The 20390-nt window shown below is 37.2% G+C and overlaps 1 protein-coding gene across 2 annotated transcripts; it reads right to left on the bottom strand.

The window, feature by feature from the left end:
* Window positions 1-1014: 1014 nt before the first annotated feature.
* Window positions 1015-19714, bottom strand: bcl2l11 (BCL2 like 11). 2 transcript variants are annotated; one of them, XM_019095106.2, is made up of 4 exons: window positions 19245-19714; window positions 17210-17487; window positions 14165-14298; window positions 1015-2074 (listed from the first exon to the last, which is right to left on the bottom strand). In XM_019095106.2, exons 1-4 carry the CDS (start codon window positions 19259-19261, stop codon window positions 1967-1969), a joined length of 537 nt encoding a protein of 178 aa, XP_018950651.1. In that variant the 5' UTR covers window positions 19262-19714; the 3' UTR covers window positions 1015-1966. The 2 variants fall into 2 exon arrangements, with proteins under 2 accessions (XP_018950651.1, XP_018950650.1); XM_019095105.2 differs by lacking the exon at window positions 19245-19714 and adding an exon at window positions 18587-19191.
* Window positions 19715-20390: the final 676 nt, after the last annotated feature.

The raw sequence follows: 20390 nt of genomic DNA on the forward strand, positions 1-20390 counted from the left end.
TTAGACTCGGGGTAAGGCTGGTGTTGAAAAGTGGTTGTAATGTGGACTTGGGCAATTAACTAGAACGGTTGCAAATTTCAATGCCAAATTTGGTGTAACCAGAAACAATGTTTCTGTGAATAAAATCCTGGACTATCACCACTGTGCCTTTGAGCAAGGCACTTAAACGCAGTTTGTTCCACTTTGGGAGAAAGCTATTCCAAATAAAATCCCCTTGACCTAAACTAGATTCACTAAACTAGACATAATTACATACTGTTTGAACATTAATGGAATCATCAATTACAAGCCCAAAATATCACTTTTGCTCTCTAATAAAAAAACAAACAGACCAAACAAGGAATCTAACAAAACCGAAATACCAAATGTGGAATGTTTATGGTGTCAAAACAACAAATACGTCTATATTAGTTACACATACACACTACCTTTGCCTGTCCAATTTGATTTATTTAGGTATTCAACAACATAAAGCAATGCTTGAGTTATGATTTATGAGTACCTGAAGGTGTTTGTAAGACCTTTTCACATGACTCTCATTTTTAAACACAAGCATAAAGCGGCACTTTGACCTTTGCATGAAAAGAGTTGCAGATGGCATAACGGCAAAGCAATTTACTTGGCTTGCTTGGTATGAAAAATGGAAAATAGTGAAAGAAAATGGCTTGTCAAATGTAGGTTCACGAAACTTTACTGCTCAAGATGTTGTGTTGTGTATATAACATGCTTTGAAAGTTCAGTGGCAAAAAGGGTTGAAGTTAATATAATTTGAAATTATGTAGTATTGTCCATTGTCGCTCACACAGAAGTCACTTTCAAACCAAGCAGCTTTCTGTCGGTCAAAACAGCGAATTTCGCATGACCAACTTGAACATGAGTGAAATCTGCGTGAGGAACTTTTTCACCCTCATGCGAAACTCCCAATTGTGTGGATTCCTATTGAAATGACTGGATTTTGTCCATGAAATTTCACAGAGCCAGAAGTATCTTCCAAATTTTTGCATCACCACAGCGCAAAATCTGTAGCAGAAGTTTCTTCCAAATGGTTGCATCAGCAGTGCGCTAAAATGGGAAGCGCCTATTTGTCAATGTATTGACAAATCAGTATAGACTACTAAGTGAACATATCACTTAATATTCATGAGTCAATCTTTGTTTTATAATGTGTCCCTCCCATTTGTACCAAAGGTTAATAAAGTTTCAAAGTTTCCTGATGTGTTGGGATTGACATGAGTCATGTGAAAAGGCCTTTAATTATCTGGCTTCAAAGTAAGGATATATTTCCGACGTCAAATCCAAGAAATTCTGGCTGAAGGGTAATTCATAGGTCAAATTTCTAAATATAGTTGATGCTTTCGGTCATGTCTTCAATTACAAATTTTTCAATTCCAACTTCATTTTCTGTTACGGGATTATCATTTTCTATTTCATTTGATTTGTACAGACTAAGCAAACTAAATGCAAGTGCAAATTTGGAGCCAATGAACACATGAGGGACAGGCAGAACCACTAACCCACTAACGTCCACGTTCATGAAATTACACACAAAATGTACAAATTAAATACAGTGAAAATAAATATAAAAGCAATGAAGAAGAAGACAGGGTAAAGACAAAAAAGATAGATGTGTCAAAGGCAAACAGGCAGTAAAGGCACCTTTTCCACACTCCACATGGGGTTCAAAATAAACCTCCACGTCAACACAGCATCTAATGGCTCAGCTTTCCATGTGAACGCAGGAAACTCTGCTGTGAGTCAGTCTATGGATGGCCGAGGGTTCCCGATTAATGTATCCGTCCTGGTCTGCACACATCCCGAAAGGTCCAAAACTGTACGCCGTAACCCGGAGAGGTTGCGGAAGAGCAGCACTGCTGTTATTCCTTATGTACATATATACAGTCAGGTAAAGGGGTGATGTACGATGCTACATGTCTGCTACACGTCTGCTGGGCGTTCAATGTGTCAATCATCTTCTTCGCAGGAAAAACTGTACTACACGTCCAATAAGGTCGTTCATCCACATGATGATGGCGTGTTCGTTGGGAGCACGCAGCTGGGCCCCGTTGTTCCCATCCTGTTAGGGTGAGAGAAAACAATGTATTTAAATGAGAGTCATATTTTTAAAATCAAGTAGTCAAATACAAATTGCAAGAATGGAGACGAACGCTGCTGACAGCTAACAAGAAAAAGGGGCTAGATCCCCAAAGGAGTCCTGCAGGGATGGCATATTTTTGTAGCCCGGAAACGAGTTAACATTTTAGCACTTCCAGTCAATGTGTGAAAAAAACGTGTTTGGTTAACACAAGCTCAAGATATTTTCATGTTTTATTCTAAGCTATGAAATACATCAGTAACTTGGGATTTAAGAGATGCCAGAAGCTGCATGGTAATGGCATTGTTTAAGCAGACAAGATTATCAACGTTTTTACGTTTTTTGGCCACGAAGCCTATTTTCTACAATAATCCAAAAGCCAATGGAAAATCTTATTGGCTTTCTGCTGAGGGAAGCTGAGTTATGCTAACTTGTTAACTGTGCTAACATTGCATTTATTGGAATTGCTACAAAAAGTAGTGTTTTGATAGCCGCAATGTTTTTTTAAAGGGCATAAATGTAGAGACATTAGTCTATTTTAAGCTGACACTCTAGAGCTGTAACTCTTATTTAGAGCTGAAAGCATAGCACACTATCACTATTTTATTTTGCATCTATAAATTCAATGATTTTAAAATGCTTTTTAGCAAAGGGGTTGAATTTAGAGATAAATACTAAAAAGATGAATGCTAAAAATATCACTGTTTGCCTTACTAATCAACTTTTTTTTTTTTTTCAATCTGACCCATTCCTAACATACAGCGCGTTCCAAATGATTATGCAAGTGATATATCAATAGGATTTTGGTACAATAAAGAGTTTCTACAGCCACTGTGCAGGTTTCTCTTTGTGAGGTTTGGTTAGCAGTGACTGAAACGCAGCTTTACACACAACTGTCAGTCTGCATGGAGAGGATCTTGAGACTCCAGTAGCTTCAAACACCTGTCTGCTGCTCAGCAGTGGCTTTTTTTTACAGCTGGCATTACAATACAGTTCATTTGTTTGACAGAAACTTTGCTTAATAAATCTTTATCTGACCAAGATCTCCTGTGCTCTAAGTCACTCACAAATCTTTTGACAGTTCAATAATCTCTATTTGCTTTTTACAAAATATTGTTTGTTTTGATGCATTTTGCAAGACATTGCATTGTTTCATACTTCTCATCTTCAGAAAGATCTTTCTTCCTCACCATATTTCATGAGAACTGTGACTTGCTTAATAATGTGGAACAACCTCTTTAAGTAGGGTTTCCATTTAGCTAAGAAGACCTGACAAACTATTGAACAAACCTGTCTGAGATTGATACCAGTTATCTAAAAAGATGTGAAAAACAACAGAAACAAAAATCTGACACTTTATTGCACCAAAATCCTATTGATATATCACTTGCATAATAATTTGGAATGCGGTGTATAGATACAGACGTATGCATATTAGTGCACATACACACACGTTGAAATCTTTTCGACTCATAGCTGCTAATCATAAAGAGCCGCCCAAGTAAGTCCTTCAACATGACACTCACGGTGACACTCTGTACCATGTTGACACATGAAATATCATGTTGAGACCTTGATGCTTTGAGGGATTTACAGTATCTTTACGCCAGTCAGATCTACAACAAATGCAATACAGGAACTAGCAGCTGTCAGGTTATCTGGTGATCTCCGAGTCTGTGAGATTTGGCAGCGCCTGACCTGAACCAGGTGGCCTTTTTCTGGACTGCTGCTCTGCGCTGCGTTCACCCAGCGTGCTGAATGACTGCGATAAGCAGCGAGGGCATTTCCCCCAGGAGACTGGCAGGAACTTGTGAGGAAACGCACTCTACAAGCCAGAAAAAAGCCTTTCCTGTAGAGAATGAAAGGAGGATGAAAAACACCAGGCCGGGGCGTGACCCTCACCTCCAGGATAAGAATCTACTCTGAGATGGCAACTATCAACAGGACGGGCGAATCTCATAAAAACTGGTATTTCAGCTCACAATCCAAAGACAAATATTTCAAAGTAACTAAATTATTTAGATAATCACAAAATTATATTATTTATATTATATAATTATTTATACAAGTAAACAAACAAAAATGATTATATAATATTCAGTTATATTATAAAATATTAATTAGTATATATAATAAACAACATTATTTATATAATTGTTATTCCAAAAATGCAAACAGTCCAGCGAACAGACTGAGGGGGGTGGTTCCCATCATACACATACATATATACATACATATATAAATAATACATATATAAAAACACAAACATATGATACAAAAACACACATAGAGAAAATGTCAATCCTATGATACATAAACACTTTACAACTTAAACAGTAATTTTTTTTAATAAATGTAATTTTAACTTTTTTAAACATTAATATATGATATTATTATATAATAAGCTTGGAGTTAGTGCAAAAAATATCCAAAAGGTCATAAAATGTTCTCTATGCCAAAATGTAATTTCACTTTACAATTTGAATAGTAGTATCTTAAGATTAATATTATTTTTAAAGCTTTTTGTTGTTGATTTTTTTTTTTTTTTAAATTCATATAATATTCTCTATATATAATGTATATCACTATATATAATATGTATATAGTATATTATAGATATATATATATGTGTAAGTGTGTGTGTGTGTGTGTGTGTGTGTGTGTTGTGTGTGTGTGTGTGTGTGTGTGTATATATATATATATAACATATATAACAAAATATATATATAAACAAAATTAAATAATATCTAATTAATTTTAATACATAAATATTTTGTAAATTTAAAATGTATTTTTTAAAATATTCATTATAACAATAAATAACATAATGGTAAGCTTGGGGTTTAAAATGCTTAATTGTTATTCTAATAATGCCACATTGAAAAAAAAGGCCCTAAAATACACTTTTTCTTTATGCAAAATCTAGTTTATTTGTTTCTTTTGGTTTTGGGATGAAATATGACCCATTTTATGAGTTTCATAAAATGGCTATCAAACACACACGTACACATTAATGAACTAAATCACTGAATCAAGGCAGGTGTGTGTCTATGAACACAAGTGACCTGCATGGGGTCTAAATTAGGCCCTGTCATAAAACACTTTCTTTACAAACAAAGACAGAGCAAAAAAAATAAAATAGTAATAATAATAAAAAACAGCTTTTAATTCAGTAAAAGCCCTGCCAAAAATCACAACGTGTCCAAGGAGGGATTGTGTACTCAGCCAGAGGAAACAGGTGAGGAGGAAGTGGAATGAAATGGAGGGAGATTTCACCCTGCGTATTTGTGTCTGTGTTATGTGTGTGTGTGTGTGTGTGTGTGTGTGTGTGTGGTTATACAAGAGAAATCGTGAGTCAGTGGGACTGAGGCGCTCAAACCGAACGTGCTTCAAAGAGAAACACTCGTTTCAAATGCTGCATATTTTCACATGACGTTCATTTCAACTTGAGTGAGTCAACGCTAAACCACGCATCACTGCAAGTCAATGACTTCCACAACAAAATTACTCCTGAGGTCACTGAGTTTAGGTGAACCGAATGCAAAGGGCATTTCAGAGAGGAAGCAGTGCCACATACTGTATTAAATATGTAGGAAGCTTTATCTGAAAAAGTACTGTTTATTGATATGGGTTCTTCAATAGTGATAAATAGAGAATTGGATTGTTGTTGTACGAAGCAAGATGCGCATATCAGGTAGGGCTGGGTGTTTTTTCCGAATGTATCAATTAATTCAAATGTAATGTTTTGCAATGACTTTTTTTTTTTAATCAATGAATCACGGTTGGAATAAAAATATTAGCAAAGTTACAATCTTGACAATACGCCTATGAAAAAAAATTACAAAAATGCTGTTTCATGCATGAGACGCTTGCACAATACTTGATGTTAAACATGTCCGTCAAGCACATTTACACAGAAAAAAACAATGGAAAAGCAGTGCAATGAAAAACACTTATTGTCAAGAACTATGTTTGATATTTAATGTTTGCATGATGGTGACCGGCTGGAAGCTGCTGTTATTTCATATTTTTACAAAACATTTATTTTCATTATTTTATATTATTCAAAACAAGTTTGTAAAATACTTGTCTTCATGTTTAATGCATCGTTTCTGCAATGATATTTTGAATTTACACCATATGTGGTGCACTTGGAATAAAACTGAACAGTTTTACCTAATGTCAAGTGCACAATGCATAGGCCTGTAGTGTGATTAATATGAATAATTGTAAATACATGTATAAATGCTGGATAAAGTTGAGCTACAATCACATAATATCTATGTCTGCTATAGTCCACATTTGCAAAAACCAGACTAGTACAATTTCAATTGCACAAAAGCATTTACATGACATTTAAAAGGACAACTGACTGTTTTTCAGACTGTGATCAAATGTTATGGTGTAGTAAAACCCCCTTAACGATGTCAACATTTTAAAACGGCTTCAAACACAACTCAACCCAATCAGAATTCCAAGTCGGAACTTTCTGTTTTAAAATTTGGAAGGAGATTTAATGCTTCCATTAATTGGACACAGATATGATGACCCTAAAACAGCCAAAAAGCATCAGATTTATTGGTCTATCACTAGTTTACATAACCGTTCATATGTTGTTACGAAAGAGCAGTTGTGTGTAGCATGCATAACATAAGCGGGTCATGAAAAGTCTCTTGGTTGGGATATGGTGAGTGCAATTTCAAAACCAGCCTGACACTGCAGATCAAGTAAAATGACAGAGGCGCATCCCTCTAATCAAGTGCAATTAGCTTATGCGCCGCTGCAGAAAAACACAGACTTATTTACTATTTCAGCCCGGTTTGAGTCGACACAGATCAGCGCTCGCCCCCTCCATCTGGGATCAATTCATCACTGTTAGCTTTAAAAACAATCTTGACACAAAAGATGGTGTTTATCTAGAGTCCTATCTGTACTGTGGGACGGGGGGCAAACAGGGAGAGCATACGGGAGAAGAAGAGTGGCATCCCTGATTCATCTCACTGGGACAATGGAGTCTAGCGTGGAAAAAAACCCAGCAACCACATGCAAGAAAAACAGAGCTGCCATAACTCAACAAAGCCACAGTGCAGCAAAACAATCCTCACAGACTGTAGTGAGCTGCTAATACATTCACAGATGGCTGGTCTGCTATTGCCAGATCTGGTAAAAATTAATGTAATACAACACAAGCGCATGTGCTTTCAGTTTACGTGGAGGAATAGCATGTGACAAACTCACGAAATAGAAAAACATGGAGTAACAAAGAAACTACTCTATATTAGCTGCACGTCAGACTGCAGTTGCACTGTCAAGTAGTATGATGGGATGTATATTATTGTGAGAATCAATGTAATGACATGAAAACAAGAGGGAAACGTACAAACAGATGCAGAGAAAGCAGAATCTGGGACTTCAATCACACCGATGACAATATTTAATTAAAATCGAAACTTTACAGTAAAGTTTGCATTTGTGAACAACATGAATTTACAAAAACAAACAAACAAAAAAATACTTAGCATTTATTTTATCTTTGTTCGTGTTAACTTCAATGTTTACTAACACATAATTAAAATAATCAAATGTATCTGTCGTTTATACATCTAATGAATCTGAGCTAACAAGAACTAACAATGAACAGCAGTGCTATTTTAGTATAACTGATATACTATAAAACTTTGTTAATATTTGCTACTTTTTAACTTAAGTTAAATTATAGCATTTTTTTGTGTTTTTTTGTTGTTCTTTTCAAATAAGTATTTATTATTTATTTCAGTTTTAGTTTTAGTTATTTTATTACATTGTTATACTAAATAAAAATGAGAAATGTTGCCTTGGAAACTAGCTGAAATAAAATAAATGTAAGTTTTTTTTATATTTCAGATGCAACTAAAATGTTTTTATTTTTAACGGTATTAGTTTTAGTTAACTATAATAACACAGATGAACAGCTGTATTTTTATTAACTAACATTAACGAAGATGAATAAATACCACAACAAATGTGTTCATTGTTAGTTAATGTTAGTTAATAACATGAATTCATGGGTCTTTACTGTAAAGTTTTACCAAAATTTAAAATTAAATTTTATTATTACAATTTTATTTTTTAATGCACATTCCTGGACTTATGATTGATTCCTAAGAGAAGAATAATTCAAAGCCATTTTATGCCATTATAAAATCTAAAATCACATCTACTTAACATCTCAGATCTCAGATATTTATATCTCAGATATTTATTTAATTTAGCACCACTACACAACACACTGAACACAGTGCAACACACGGTACTTCTATCCCTTGCACACCATTTTCATCCACATCATATTAAGTATGACATCTACCCCAACTAAAGGCATGCTCACATCAAGAATGATAACTATAATGTTATATATAACTATAGTATTGTCCACACCAATGCACAATAATATTCTATTTATTATAAGCACGTGCTGCAGTTTTGTCATCTGCCACTTTAAATGCTCAAGCTCTTTAAAGTCAGGTGGACTCTAATTAGCTGTCAATGTTTTATTGTTCATAGATTTGTTCTGGATGTGATTCCAACAATAAAGTTTCTTTGTGTTGTTATCATTATAGTTACTCTATTTTTATCAAATTTGAACAATCAAAACTTCATAGTTATTGCTTTTAAGGTGAACTAAAGCATCTTTTTGTTGATATAGCATCCAACGATTCATCTCAGCTGTGCCAGGAAGGGCAGATGAGGTTCTGACTTCCTGCCAGTCACTCAAACAGCACTAACCCTCAGGGAGACAGTAAGTTTGCAGCATGTTTGGACATAAACGCATGCAATCCTCTCCTGAGAGGTAGCCGCATGACTCAACAGAAACTTCACCAGTAACAATACTCTAAACTGTTCCAGTTCTCCAGGAAAGAGGCCTGCAACAAAAGAGCATTGATGCAAAGAGCTGACAAAGGTCCGTCATGTGCGATTTTGCAGGGCGAGATGCAGACATTAGCGGCGCTGGAACAACAAGCGCGCTCTGTGGCCAGACATCTGCTCTGCATTAGCTCGGTGCTTACTAACAGAGTGCTAGCATGTCACACCAGCACTCCTCCATCAGAGCCAACGCTGGAGAAGTGAACGATCTGGAAACAGACTTTATAACGCTGCACATCCAGGACAATTATAGGGTCTCCAATCAATCCCAGCTGAAGTTTCTGATTATCTTTCTATTTATGAAAGGAACTCGAACGGAAAGCTCGCACAGGGTTCTTGCACCGCTGCATTTAATAAACAAGACTGCCAAAAGAGAATTGATTGCTCAAGTTTTTCTTAATTTATTTTTTATTGGTGCCAAGCATCATTATTAATATTCCTCATACTTACTGTTATGGCTTTATTCTAATCTCTAACACAAAGTGTTAGACGTTATTAGGCACATAACTCGTCCTAATACCTCAAAATGTGCGTCTTGAATAGGAGACGTGTGATTTCACTTTTCTAAGTGACCGAAATTACAATTTTCGTCTGGCAAAGAATAAAACAAACCGAATCTCATAAACTTACATTGAATTAGGGACCAAACCATATTTAGAGATTTGAGGATATTATAAATGTCCTTGAGCATCATTTTAAAAGTGTGAGCACTAGACCTGGAAAAGTCATGTAAAGGTCTACTTCATAATTTACTTAAGTTGCACTCTAATAAACCACTTAGCAACACCCTAGCAACCACATAGCAGCACTCTGAGCTTTAAGGTCACACCAAGGACAATAACTATAAAGATAACGATAAAGATATAGTTCTAAAAATCGTTCTCAATATTAAAGAATAGCAGCGTCCACACCACAGATATAACAATAAAGGCACAGAGAAACGATATAGTTGGAATCACTTTCAGAATGATTTTTTCCATCTGTTGAACGATAAAACCACTGACGGCCAATCAGAATCAATCCTGCTCGAGCTTGCGCTTAGAACAGACAGACTATATTGTCCACAGGTATGGAAGCTAAAATGTGACCCTGGAGCACAAAACCAGTTATTTTGCTTTTCTAAAATGTGACCCTGGATTTAGTAATATGCATTGCTAGAACACAAAAGCAGTTTCTTAAGTCGCTGGGTATATTTGTAGTAATAGCCAAAAATACATTGTGTGGGTCAAAATTATAGATTTTTCTTTTATGCCAAAAATCATTAGGATATTAAAGTAAAGATCATGTTCCATGAAGATATTTTGTAAATTTTCTATTGCAAAATATCAAAACTTAATTTTTGATTAGTAATATCAAATGCTAAAAAACTCAAACTGACAAACATTAATTCCAATCATTAATTCCACATTTCAAATGTGCAAATACTTCAATTGATTGACAGTTTTTCCAATCATTAATTCCACCGTTTGCTGTATAGAGGTCAAGCAAACATGATTTAAACACAAAAACACACACAGGAGCAACAAAATCCAAAACAAACACCTGAAGTGGGTTTACTTATCCAGTAAATCGCAACAAAAAAGTGGAAAAAAAATCACAGATGCCTTTGAATATTGTTGTGGACAATGGAGAGTCAGAACGGTGAGAACAACTGGTCTACATCATAGTTTACTTGTTACTATCCATCAGCCTTTTAATAGCTCCCTAGCAACCACTTAGAATACCCTAGCAACCACATAGCAGCACAGAAGCAAGAACCATTCATATTTTTTCAGTTTATTATCAAATGTTTAATGATACTTTGCAGAATTTTCAGGATTACCGTTTAATCCAACATCTCAAATGTGGAAATACTTCAATTCAGCTGACAGTTTTTCTAATCGGCTACTCCAAAATTCACCGTATCAACACAAAACAAACATAATATAAACAAACAAAAACAAACAGTACAACCAAAACCCTGAACGAACTCCCGAAGTTACATCACAGACACGTGAGAAGAGAAACAAACAAAAGCGAGGAGTCCAACCCCTCCATTTGGAGTGCTGGCAGGCCGTTTCCTCTCTGACCCTGACAGTGAGCGGCTCTCGCTCGGCCTGAGTGCGTCTCTATGGCGCTGAGGAGACTGACCCGCTGCATAATTAGAGCCCAGAGCCTAACCGCAGGGTAAACATAATGAAGCTGAACCGTCCCAGACACATACAGCTCTGCCATGCAACCCTCCCTCTTTTTTCCTCTCTCTCTCTCTTTTCAGATGACCCCTCGGCCTTTTAGGGCTCCACCAGGACTATTAGTCTGAGACTTTAACAAAAAAAAATCATAAACCGAACGTAGCTGTGACGCTGTACGAGGCTGTTGTCACGCACACGCTCCTGTACTGTTAGCACTGCCTGTTGTGATTCATTAAAAGGATATAACATTCGAATACACTTCTCACCCGCTCTTAACTGTACATCAAGATTACTTTGAGTTTTGCATTCTTTTAACAAAGAATAAATGGCCAAAATCATACACCTGCTGTACTTCCAAGGGGACCTCAAAATGACTTAAAATGCTTTAAAATAAGACAAAACAAACATTAAAGTACATATAAACTCAGAATTCTGACTAACTTTCTTGCAGTTCTGAGTTTACATCTCGCAATTTTGACCTTTCCCTTCAGAATTCTGAGTTACATCCCAAAATTCTGACTTTTTTCCCTTAGAATTCTGAGTTTACATTCTGAAATTTCTCTGAATTCTGAGTTTTCATCTTGCAATCCTGTTTGTTTGTTTGTGCCATGAAATAAAAAAGGTAACTGCGACTTATTTCATAATCCTTACTTTTTTTTTCTCGCAATTCTGACCTGGATATACGAGGAATCCTAAGTATTTCTACACGTGGAAAAGTCATGTAAAACACTCTGGCCAGGTCAACAGCAGCTTTCTCATGCCCCTTCATTCATTATAATCTATCTAGCTATCTTTCTTAACCAAAATTAATGGTTTTAAAAACTTTACTTGGTGCAAAACAGCCTAAGGGCTTATTTTTTAGCTTTAAAAATGGCCTTCTGGGGTCCTAAACCTTAACGTCCTCTCTGATAAGACTACAGGGTGTGTCTGGAGAACCAGGCAAACACGACACATCCAGCAACAATGAATCACTGATGAATCAAGGGCACTTGTGTACAGTAAATGCGTCATGCAGCATTCTTTAAGACTATATCTTTCTGATGACATGATTGTTAGGAAAATATATTATTTTAAGCGGAAAAAAAAAACGCTTCCACAGGCAGAGTGAAGTATGAGACATAGCTTAATCAAATGAAGAACAAATTCTATTTACACTTAGCCTGGGTGCCAGCCCGAACCCCGCCCACAACATTTTTTGGCTATGGGCTATTTCACATTCTGCCTAGAATATGAGTATGACGAAGTCAGGCTAATTTACACTAGCATTCACAGGTTTGGGGACAGTAAGATTTTATTTTTTCAAATATTGATCAGCACAACTGTTTTCAATATTCATATTAAATGTTTCTTGAGCAGCAAATCAGCAAATTAGAACGATTTCTGAAGGAACATGTGACACTGAAGACTGCAGTAATGATGCTGAAAATTCAGCTTTTCATTACAGGAATAAATTACAATTTAAAATATATTCTAGTAGTAAACAATTATTTTAAATTTTAATAATATTTACTTTTTTGTAATTAGTATTTTGATCAAATAAATGCAGCCTTGGTGAAAAATAGAGTTTTCAAAAACATGAAAAAAACTTTTGAATGGTATAGTGTATGAAAAAATGGTGTAAACGTGCATACGAAGATGGAAATTCATGAAAAAAGTTTAAAAGATAATGTTAGACTTTTGTTCAGACACTTAACCTAAAGAATGAGCAATAAATAGTGACTGTTGCCTTAACAAGCACACTAATAAATGTACTGTTGAGCTGTTTATAAGCATGTCTCTTGCCTACAGGTATATCTTCCATGAGGTTTGCAGGTCTTGCTCACTTAAATAATGACTAAGGTAATTTTACGCAGCAATAACCAAACAACAAGAGCCCGAGTAGATAAGGCTTTTTTTGCATACTGAGCTCACAGAGATGACCTCAATCAAAACTCTGTCTGTTTACACTCCTACTGAGAGCGACTATGAGAAACTGTTCAGCTTCAAATCCTCAAAGCAACATTCGCCAATTTCCAAAAAAAAGCATAAGGTCTGACACAACATAATAAACTCAAATACTACCAGACAGAACCGTGTCCAACTGGACGGCTGCCCAAACAGGAAGCATGATACAGTACTGGAGTCCAAGAGGTGAAAGGCAATAATTCCTCAACGGAGGTATTAATTATCTCAGATTTAACCAATACAATAACAGAATCTTATCAGAGCCAAAACAGAGAAAACAAGTTTGAATGTTCATATAGATATCCAAAGGTGAACAGACTATACTAGCATGGCTATATTTGCATAAGGAACGCATAAACATAACTTATAAAATCGTGGGAAGAGTCATACAGCCCTAGACATTAATCTAACGAGGTCATATTTTATTACAAACAGCAAATGTATTAATTGCTCATTAATGCATGGTAATTGCAGTGTGAATATTAAGCGGAATACCTAATTCTGATGGGAAAAATGTCATATATAGTGGTGCTAATTCAAGTCTCTCATGGCATTTTACAAACTGTATTATTTTATCTAATAAAATCCCAAATAAAAAGTGGAACTCCAAAGAGGGATCCTAAATCCCTTAATTAATGGTTACTGATGATTGTATAATCTAGTAATGGAGAATGAGATGATGAAAGACGAAAAGTGTGAACACCATATCAGGCTTGCTTCTTTAGGAAGAACCTTGATTTCTTGACTGCTGCTGAAGTGATGCAACATTAAGAAATACAAGTTATGAATATAAAGCTCCCTTTACAGCGGCAGAGTAAACATTTCCCTCATTAAGGCCCTGATCTGCAGAGACTTGCGATGGCGCTTTCGTACGCACGCTCCTCTCTGCAACACCTGATTTAAACTCTGATACGAGAGGGGGCGGCTTCCAAACACACAATCAAACCGGCTCCCTTGGACAGACAAAGAAAGCCGTTGCTCTAGCGAGTGAAAATATTTCATCATCATCAATCTCCTGCACTTGATCCTATGGTGTCACCTCAGTCTTACTCACCCCCTGACAGTACAGACGGTTGAACTCGTCTCCAATGCGCCGCAGCTCCTGAGCGACCGCCATCTCCGGCCCCATGGCTCCCACAGGTGCTGCCATCTGCGCGGGCTGGTGGCTAGGTTCGGCAAACCATAGCTCTGAGAAAAAGACAAAGGAATTCAATTTTAAGGCACTCTATAAACAAGCTCATTCAAACCTCAAATGATAGGGATGAGCAATCTGAGCAAAAAATATTTTGTTTTTCATTGATATTGATATATATTTGGTATCAAAAAGTATACTTTTTTCAAACACTAAAAATTATCACAAAATGTCTTAATTTCCAAAGTAGAGACAAGTCTATCGAAGATTAATCTGATTTATTTTTTTATTTGAAAACTGATTTGCAATACAGAACACTAAAAAAATAATTGGTGTGGAAACAATTTTCACTCAGAAATTTCACAATTAATTAAAGAAATGGCAAGTAAGTAACACTGAATTTAAACATAAATCAAAACTGAAAAGAAAAAAAAAAAAAAAAAAAACACATATATATCTATATATTTGTAAAATGCACCGCAATAATCCAATAAAAAAAAAATCATTACAGTGGACAAGTTTTTTTTTATACTAACATTACGTGATGTAAAAATGAAAAATAATAATGAAATGTCCATTTTATCTTAAAACATTGTCTATAGTAATGGTGAGTCTATCACAGAAACATCTTTTATGTATTTGCAGTGCAATAGGAATGATTTGTGATGTCATTGGAAAATGTCAGTTTAAAGTTATAAAATTTTGATTAAAGATTATGAAAACAAGCTTTTGCGCACAGTTGAACCGTGAAGGCCAGGAATAAGAATAAGGGACCGGGTCATATTTAGGATAGGACTTTTTGAATTAAAATGAGACAAACAAGCATTAAAACAACTACAAATCAAGATATTTCTTATTTTAATTCATCCCTCAACTTTTTTTCTTCTTCTTTCAAGAAGCAGGGTTCACGCTGTCATCATTCTGTCACACATAAAGCCAGGATTAAGAAAGTAAATAAGCTTAATTTCATGGAAACATAAATACTGTTTGACAGAGTCAAGTTCACGCCATGCAGGACACAATTTTTGGAACAAACCTCTACTCTTGTATATCGCATAGCATCGTCTGGTGCAAACAACCACCTCTGCGACCTCTGGTTTGGTTTTTCCACAGACATTATCATGATTAAATATTTGCCAACTGTGCTAAAATTACACCTTCCGTCAGTTGTAAGACAGTAGCTGAACCACAGAGGTTTATTATGAGGCTAAACACTAATATCACCCAAACTCTGTCTGAACTCAAATTGATCTCGCGCTATGACTCAAGCGAGAAGCAGTTTGACTGTTTTTTCTCGTGCTCAATCATATTAGGACCATTGGATATTCATTTCCTCTCACAACTCCGCTAGACCTGTACGAACTCAACCAGCCAATATCTCAAAGTTTTAGTCAACGCTTTAACCTCATTCTCTCGTGCCTTCACCACATAATGCCAACAACAACATTTCAAATAAGGACATTTAAATCAATACTGAGGTGCTCAGATGACTGTGTGCTCAGTTCTGGGTTTGTTTATCACCGCATCTTTATTTATCTTTGCACAGAATAACTCGTCTGACCCACAAGGTGTGAGCAAAAAGGGCAGAGAGTTCATGTGTGTTAATTCAAGACCTTGTGCCAACACAATGCAGCAGCTAAATGTATAAACAAGAGGCCACTGGTAGAGGAACTCTCCTGTCGAGAAAGCAACAGATGAGAGCCCTGATAAGTTATTGTTGTTTCTCTTCGCCATTAAGAGTGGCTACAGGAAGACAATTATCGCCATCTCATATCTCCAGGCTCTCAATAGGGAAAACAGAGATGATTGGATCTCATGTCTAGCCTGCACAAAAGACAAACTAGTCTATTTTGACTGTGTGCACTAAGGCTGATTCTCCGACCGCTTTCTTGAGGCCTCGGTGACAGTGAAGGTAAACAAGAAGACAACAGGCAAATCAGCCAACTCCATCTGAGACATTATGAGAAGATGGGTCACACGCTGTGGTCATGTGTCTCAAGTGCACCGGGTTTGCAAGATATTGTGAATGAACCAAGCAGTAGCTTCATGCACGTGCACGCGCATGCTTCTGATGTTAACAGAGAGGAAATGCAGGTTACTGCTTTTAGAGCAGCTATCACAAAGACAAATGAGTCGACTTGGCTTTAGGCAGATCTGTGCTGCCTCTAAATGAGAAGAACATGGTTTCTGGAAGAGATTCTCGAGACAAGTGCACTGCCAAGCATCAAAACATTATGCTTATCGCTGCGCTAATGTGGAAACCTGAGCGCCAAGTTAAACATCTGACATTCATAAACACTGAGATGTGGCTATATTAATATTGTAATATTATTAATGTTAAAAAAAAATATTTTTAATACTTTCTTCACCTGTCACTTTGGAAGTTAGGGTTAGTGTTAGTTGTTGTTGTTTTTTACTTTACAGACCAAAGGACACCCTCCCCAATTCAGATCCCCAGTAGGCTATATATAAAATGGCTAGATTTGGCGACACTTTCTTATGTCTTTGATTAACTTTAACAAACTTTATGTAATGCTTAACATATAACAAATGTATTACACTTGAACTAATATGGAAATATTTTTAAAGAAAATATATTTAAATATCTGTCCACCGACCCCCAGGGGCACCAAAACCAAATTGCCCTTTGCCATTGCAAATAAAGCTTTGTTTTAGATAGTATTAAAATTGATAATTTAACAGATTATTTACTTTAATCGCCATAAAATGATTTAAAATATACATATATATTACAGATTATTAAATTCGCCGTGACATGTTGGTCAAAATGTAGAGCGCGCGTTTTCAACGCTCAATCACACCAGGGCGGGAAATTTGAAATAATCCAATTCTTAACGGTCTAATCCACTGAAAGAAAACCGTTATGATGCCTCGCTCTTCATCGCGTCAGTGTCGTGTTTATACACCACAAAATCGGGCCTTTTTTTCTCTCCAGGGGGCTCTTACCATCATTTTGGCCGTCTTGCGCCTCGGAAATATTGGGCATTAGCGGGGAACCTGGCACAGAATCGCTGTCGACGGAAAAATAGCCACTAGAGGACCTGGAGAAGGTTCGGCACATCGGTGACCTCGACTGGTGACTATTCGACATGGAAATCCCTCCCCTTAACGGGTCCCCATCGCTCGGCTGAGGGAAGTCAAAGTGCCCAGAGCGCGAGGCAGCTCCGCCACCGGCGCTCTCTCCGCTTCCCCGCGACGCCGGGCCATTACCCGGCGTTTGCTCTCTGCAGAACAAACAAAACACTCATTACTGCCGTTTGCAAGCGTTTCGAAGAGGAGTTGTGTGGGTTGTTTGGCAGGGGGTTTTGAACTTCCAGTCTATTTCGTGGCGATTAGCACGCGCTTGGAAACACTCAGCTGGCAGCGAGCGCTACAAGTAAACGAGTAACCCGGTGAAGTGCGTCACAAACGATCTCCACTTCAACTTCCTATTTCTTCCTTACTGCAAAACAAGTCTACATTTCTTGGGATAAAACTCGATAACGCGCGAGGCGATCGCATCGAGTTCGGCACGGCGCTTCGAACTCGCGCTGTAGAGGAATCTACACGCTTTCAGCTTTGTTTGTTTCATCGTTCTGGTCTGGAGAGGTTTATTACGTCGTGCTCTTAAAAATGAAAACACATCCCGTGGTTCTCCGTAAAGCAGTTCAGATTTGTCAATCATGCCGGTTTGTACAAACCGCGAAGCAATATGCCAAAACAACGACAGATACATGAATAAAACACAAAAGGAAACATCAGCTAAAATGAAAATAGAACAAACTCCTTCATGTTGTTGTAGTATCACCTACCGCTGGATTTGTTGCGCGTGCACTTGTCAGTCACTACTAATAAGTAGGCTACTTTGTACAGTCAGTGGGAGCGCGAGTTAGAAACACGCACGCGACTGGATCGCAGTTTCTTTCTTCAGTTTTCTTTATATCTTCCTTCGATGTCACTTGTCAGCGAGCTGCAAAGTCAGCGTTTTACTGACAGTAATGCAAACTGTACTGTACGAGCGGGGAGATTGACGCAACTCGATCGCGACACGTCTTCATTTCTTTCTTTATTTTCACTTGTTAGCGAGCAGCGATGGGCAGCATTCTCCTGTCGGTAATCGGTAGTGCGCGAGCGTGGAGTGTTATAGCGATTTATTTTCATCGAGAAAGCGGCGGCGAAACAATAACACGCGCACCAAAACAAAGTTTCCTATTAATAGGAGCGCGTCGACGCCTCCCAAGTGTTCAGACAATAGCGCAAAGTTATGCGAGTATCAGTCTAACAGACCGACAGATTAGACGATCGTTACAAATAAATAAACAATACAAATAATAATAAACACACATCGCATGGCACGTTCCAAATCGCCGTTCTTTCCAGCCGGGAACACTTTGAGTCCTAATTCGAAAGTAAAGCGCGATTAAATGCATCTTTTACACTCGTAGGTAGGGTATCGCCTAGCGTACATCTGTAGAACAACAACAGCCGCGGGTTTCATCGTATTTTGACTTATATTCGGTGGATAACGGGAAAAGAAAACAAAGCAAACAGGTGCCTGTCGATATCCATTGCAAAAGAGTTCAATTATTCACTCTGGTTAAATGTCAACAGGTATGTGCCACTTAAGAGGATTGGACTCCTCTACTACATCTCAACTTTTGTTGTGTTTGCGACATTGTTTGGCTGGACGCTACGTAAAGCGACCAGACAGCGCGCGTCAGAAGTTTCACTTTTCCACCCTCGCCGCCGCGCGCAACTTTGTGTTTTGCGCGTTATGCTTCATACCAACACGAAAAATAATCCAGGGTGATCTTGGCAAATACACAAATTAATAACCCGATTTTACTAAACACTTTCATGGGTTTAAAATCACGGCGATCAAACGTTATAACGCGTGTATTAATAACATACAATCCTTTTTGGAATACAATATTGTGCAAAAAAGGGAAAAGTTGTCCTAAAGAAAGCCGGTATACTGTGAGATACGCGCGTATGAACTCACCTGGACGTGTCAGACATATCCGCTGCGGCATAAACGCGTTAACGCATCATCTTTTTGATAAAGACAGCAAAACGAAGGGTCAATTTCGAAATATCCAGAGATTTAAAAAAAAGTGTTGTAAAAATTAATAATAATAAAAAGCACAATTCCAATAGTAGGCAATCGATGGCTCTGAATCTCTCGATGTATCTGTTCCCCTTGGAGCAGCTGTCATGTAAGATCCTGTTTGAAAAATGTCCACAGGATTGTTTTGAATGGTGTCTTTTGTCTCGGTGTCTTCTTAAGTGCACTTCCTCGCCGAGGCTCACTCTCTTGTGTCTGCTGCTCAGGGAGAGCGAGTTCTTCTGTCTATTTACTGAAGCAAACCCTCACAGTGAAGAAGCCTGAGAAGCCACGCCCCACATGGGATGGGCTTGTAATGGCCACCCCCACATCTTGTCAAACCACACCATCAGGCTCCAAATGTACACAAACACTTTAGATTAAACTAGAACAAAAGCACTAGCTGTTCTTTTGCATGGGCTAGTCTCTTCTGTGGTATATTTCATGTCTGCTTGAATAATGTTTGATCACAAGTGAATCATGGGCATTTTGAAACAATGCAATACAAGCTAGGTTTACAATTGCAATACAGGTATTTGGTATGCAGTTTATTTTGTTATTAATTAAATTATCCAGTTTGTGGCACAATATGACAACATGCACCTTTTACACACAAAGACAATTAAGAAAATAGCTCTAACCACTCTTCAATTAGTTTACATCGACAAGTGCAGAAAATCTGGAAATATAAGGGAATGCAACTTTTTTGCAGAACATTAAGAAACTTCCATGTTGCTGTTCTTTGCAAACTTTAATAACACGTAAACAAACTGATGTTTTTTGTGAAAAGAACACTTGAATAAGACAGTTTGGTAGTTAGGTCCAAACTTAGTGTACAGCAATAACATGAATTGACATCCTTTTGAAAACCCAGACTGAGCAGATTTTAACTACATTAGAACCTGTGATCTAATTGTTTACCTTTTAAATAAAGGTACAATTATGGCAGTTGATAGTAGCATTAAAAACTATAGCTGCAGTAATATGGTATTGTCTGTTCAGCATTGTAGTGTGGTTACTGTTACTCAATGTATGCACAACTGC

The sequence above is a fragment of the Cyprinus carpio genome, chromosome A13 (genome assembly GCF_018340385.1).
Source record: "Cyprinus carpio isolate SPL01 chromosome A13, ASM1834038v1, whole genome shotgun sequence".
Lineage (NCBI taxonomy): Eukaryota > Metazoa > Chordata > Actinopteri > Cypriniformes > Cyprinidae > Cyprinus > Cyprinus carpio.

Coding starts and splice junctions, on each gene's coding strand:
- bcl2l11 (XM_019095105.2), bottom strand. CDS start 18,672: ATGCATTTAATCGCGCTTTACTTTCGAATTAGGACTCAAAGTGTTCCC. Junction 17,488..18,586: donor TTTGGAACGTGCCATGCGAT/GTGTGTTTATTA, acceptor TTTGTTCTGCAG/AGAGCAAACGCCGGGTAATG. Junction 14,299..17,209: donor GCAAGACGGCCAAAATGATG/GTAAGAGCCCCC, acceptor TCTTTTTCTCAG/AGCTATGGTTTGCCGAACCT.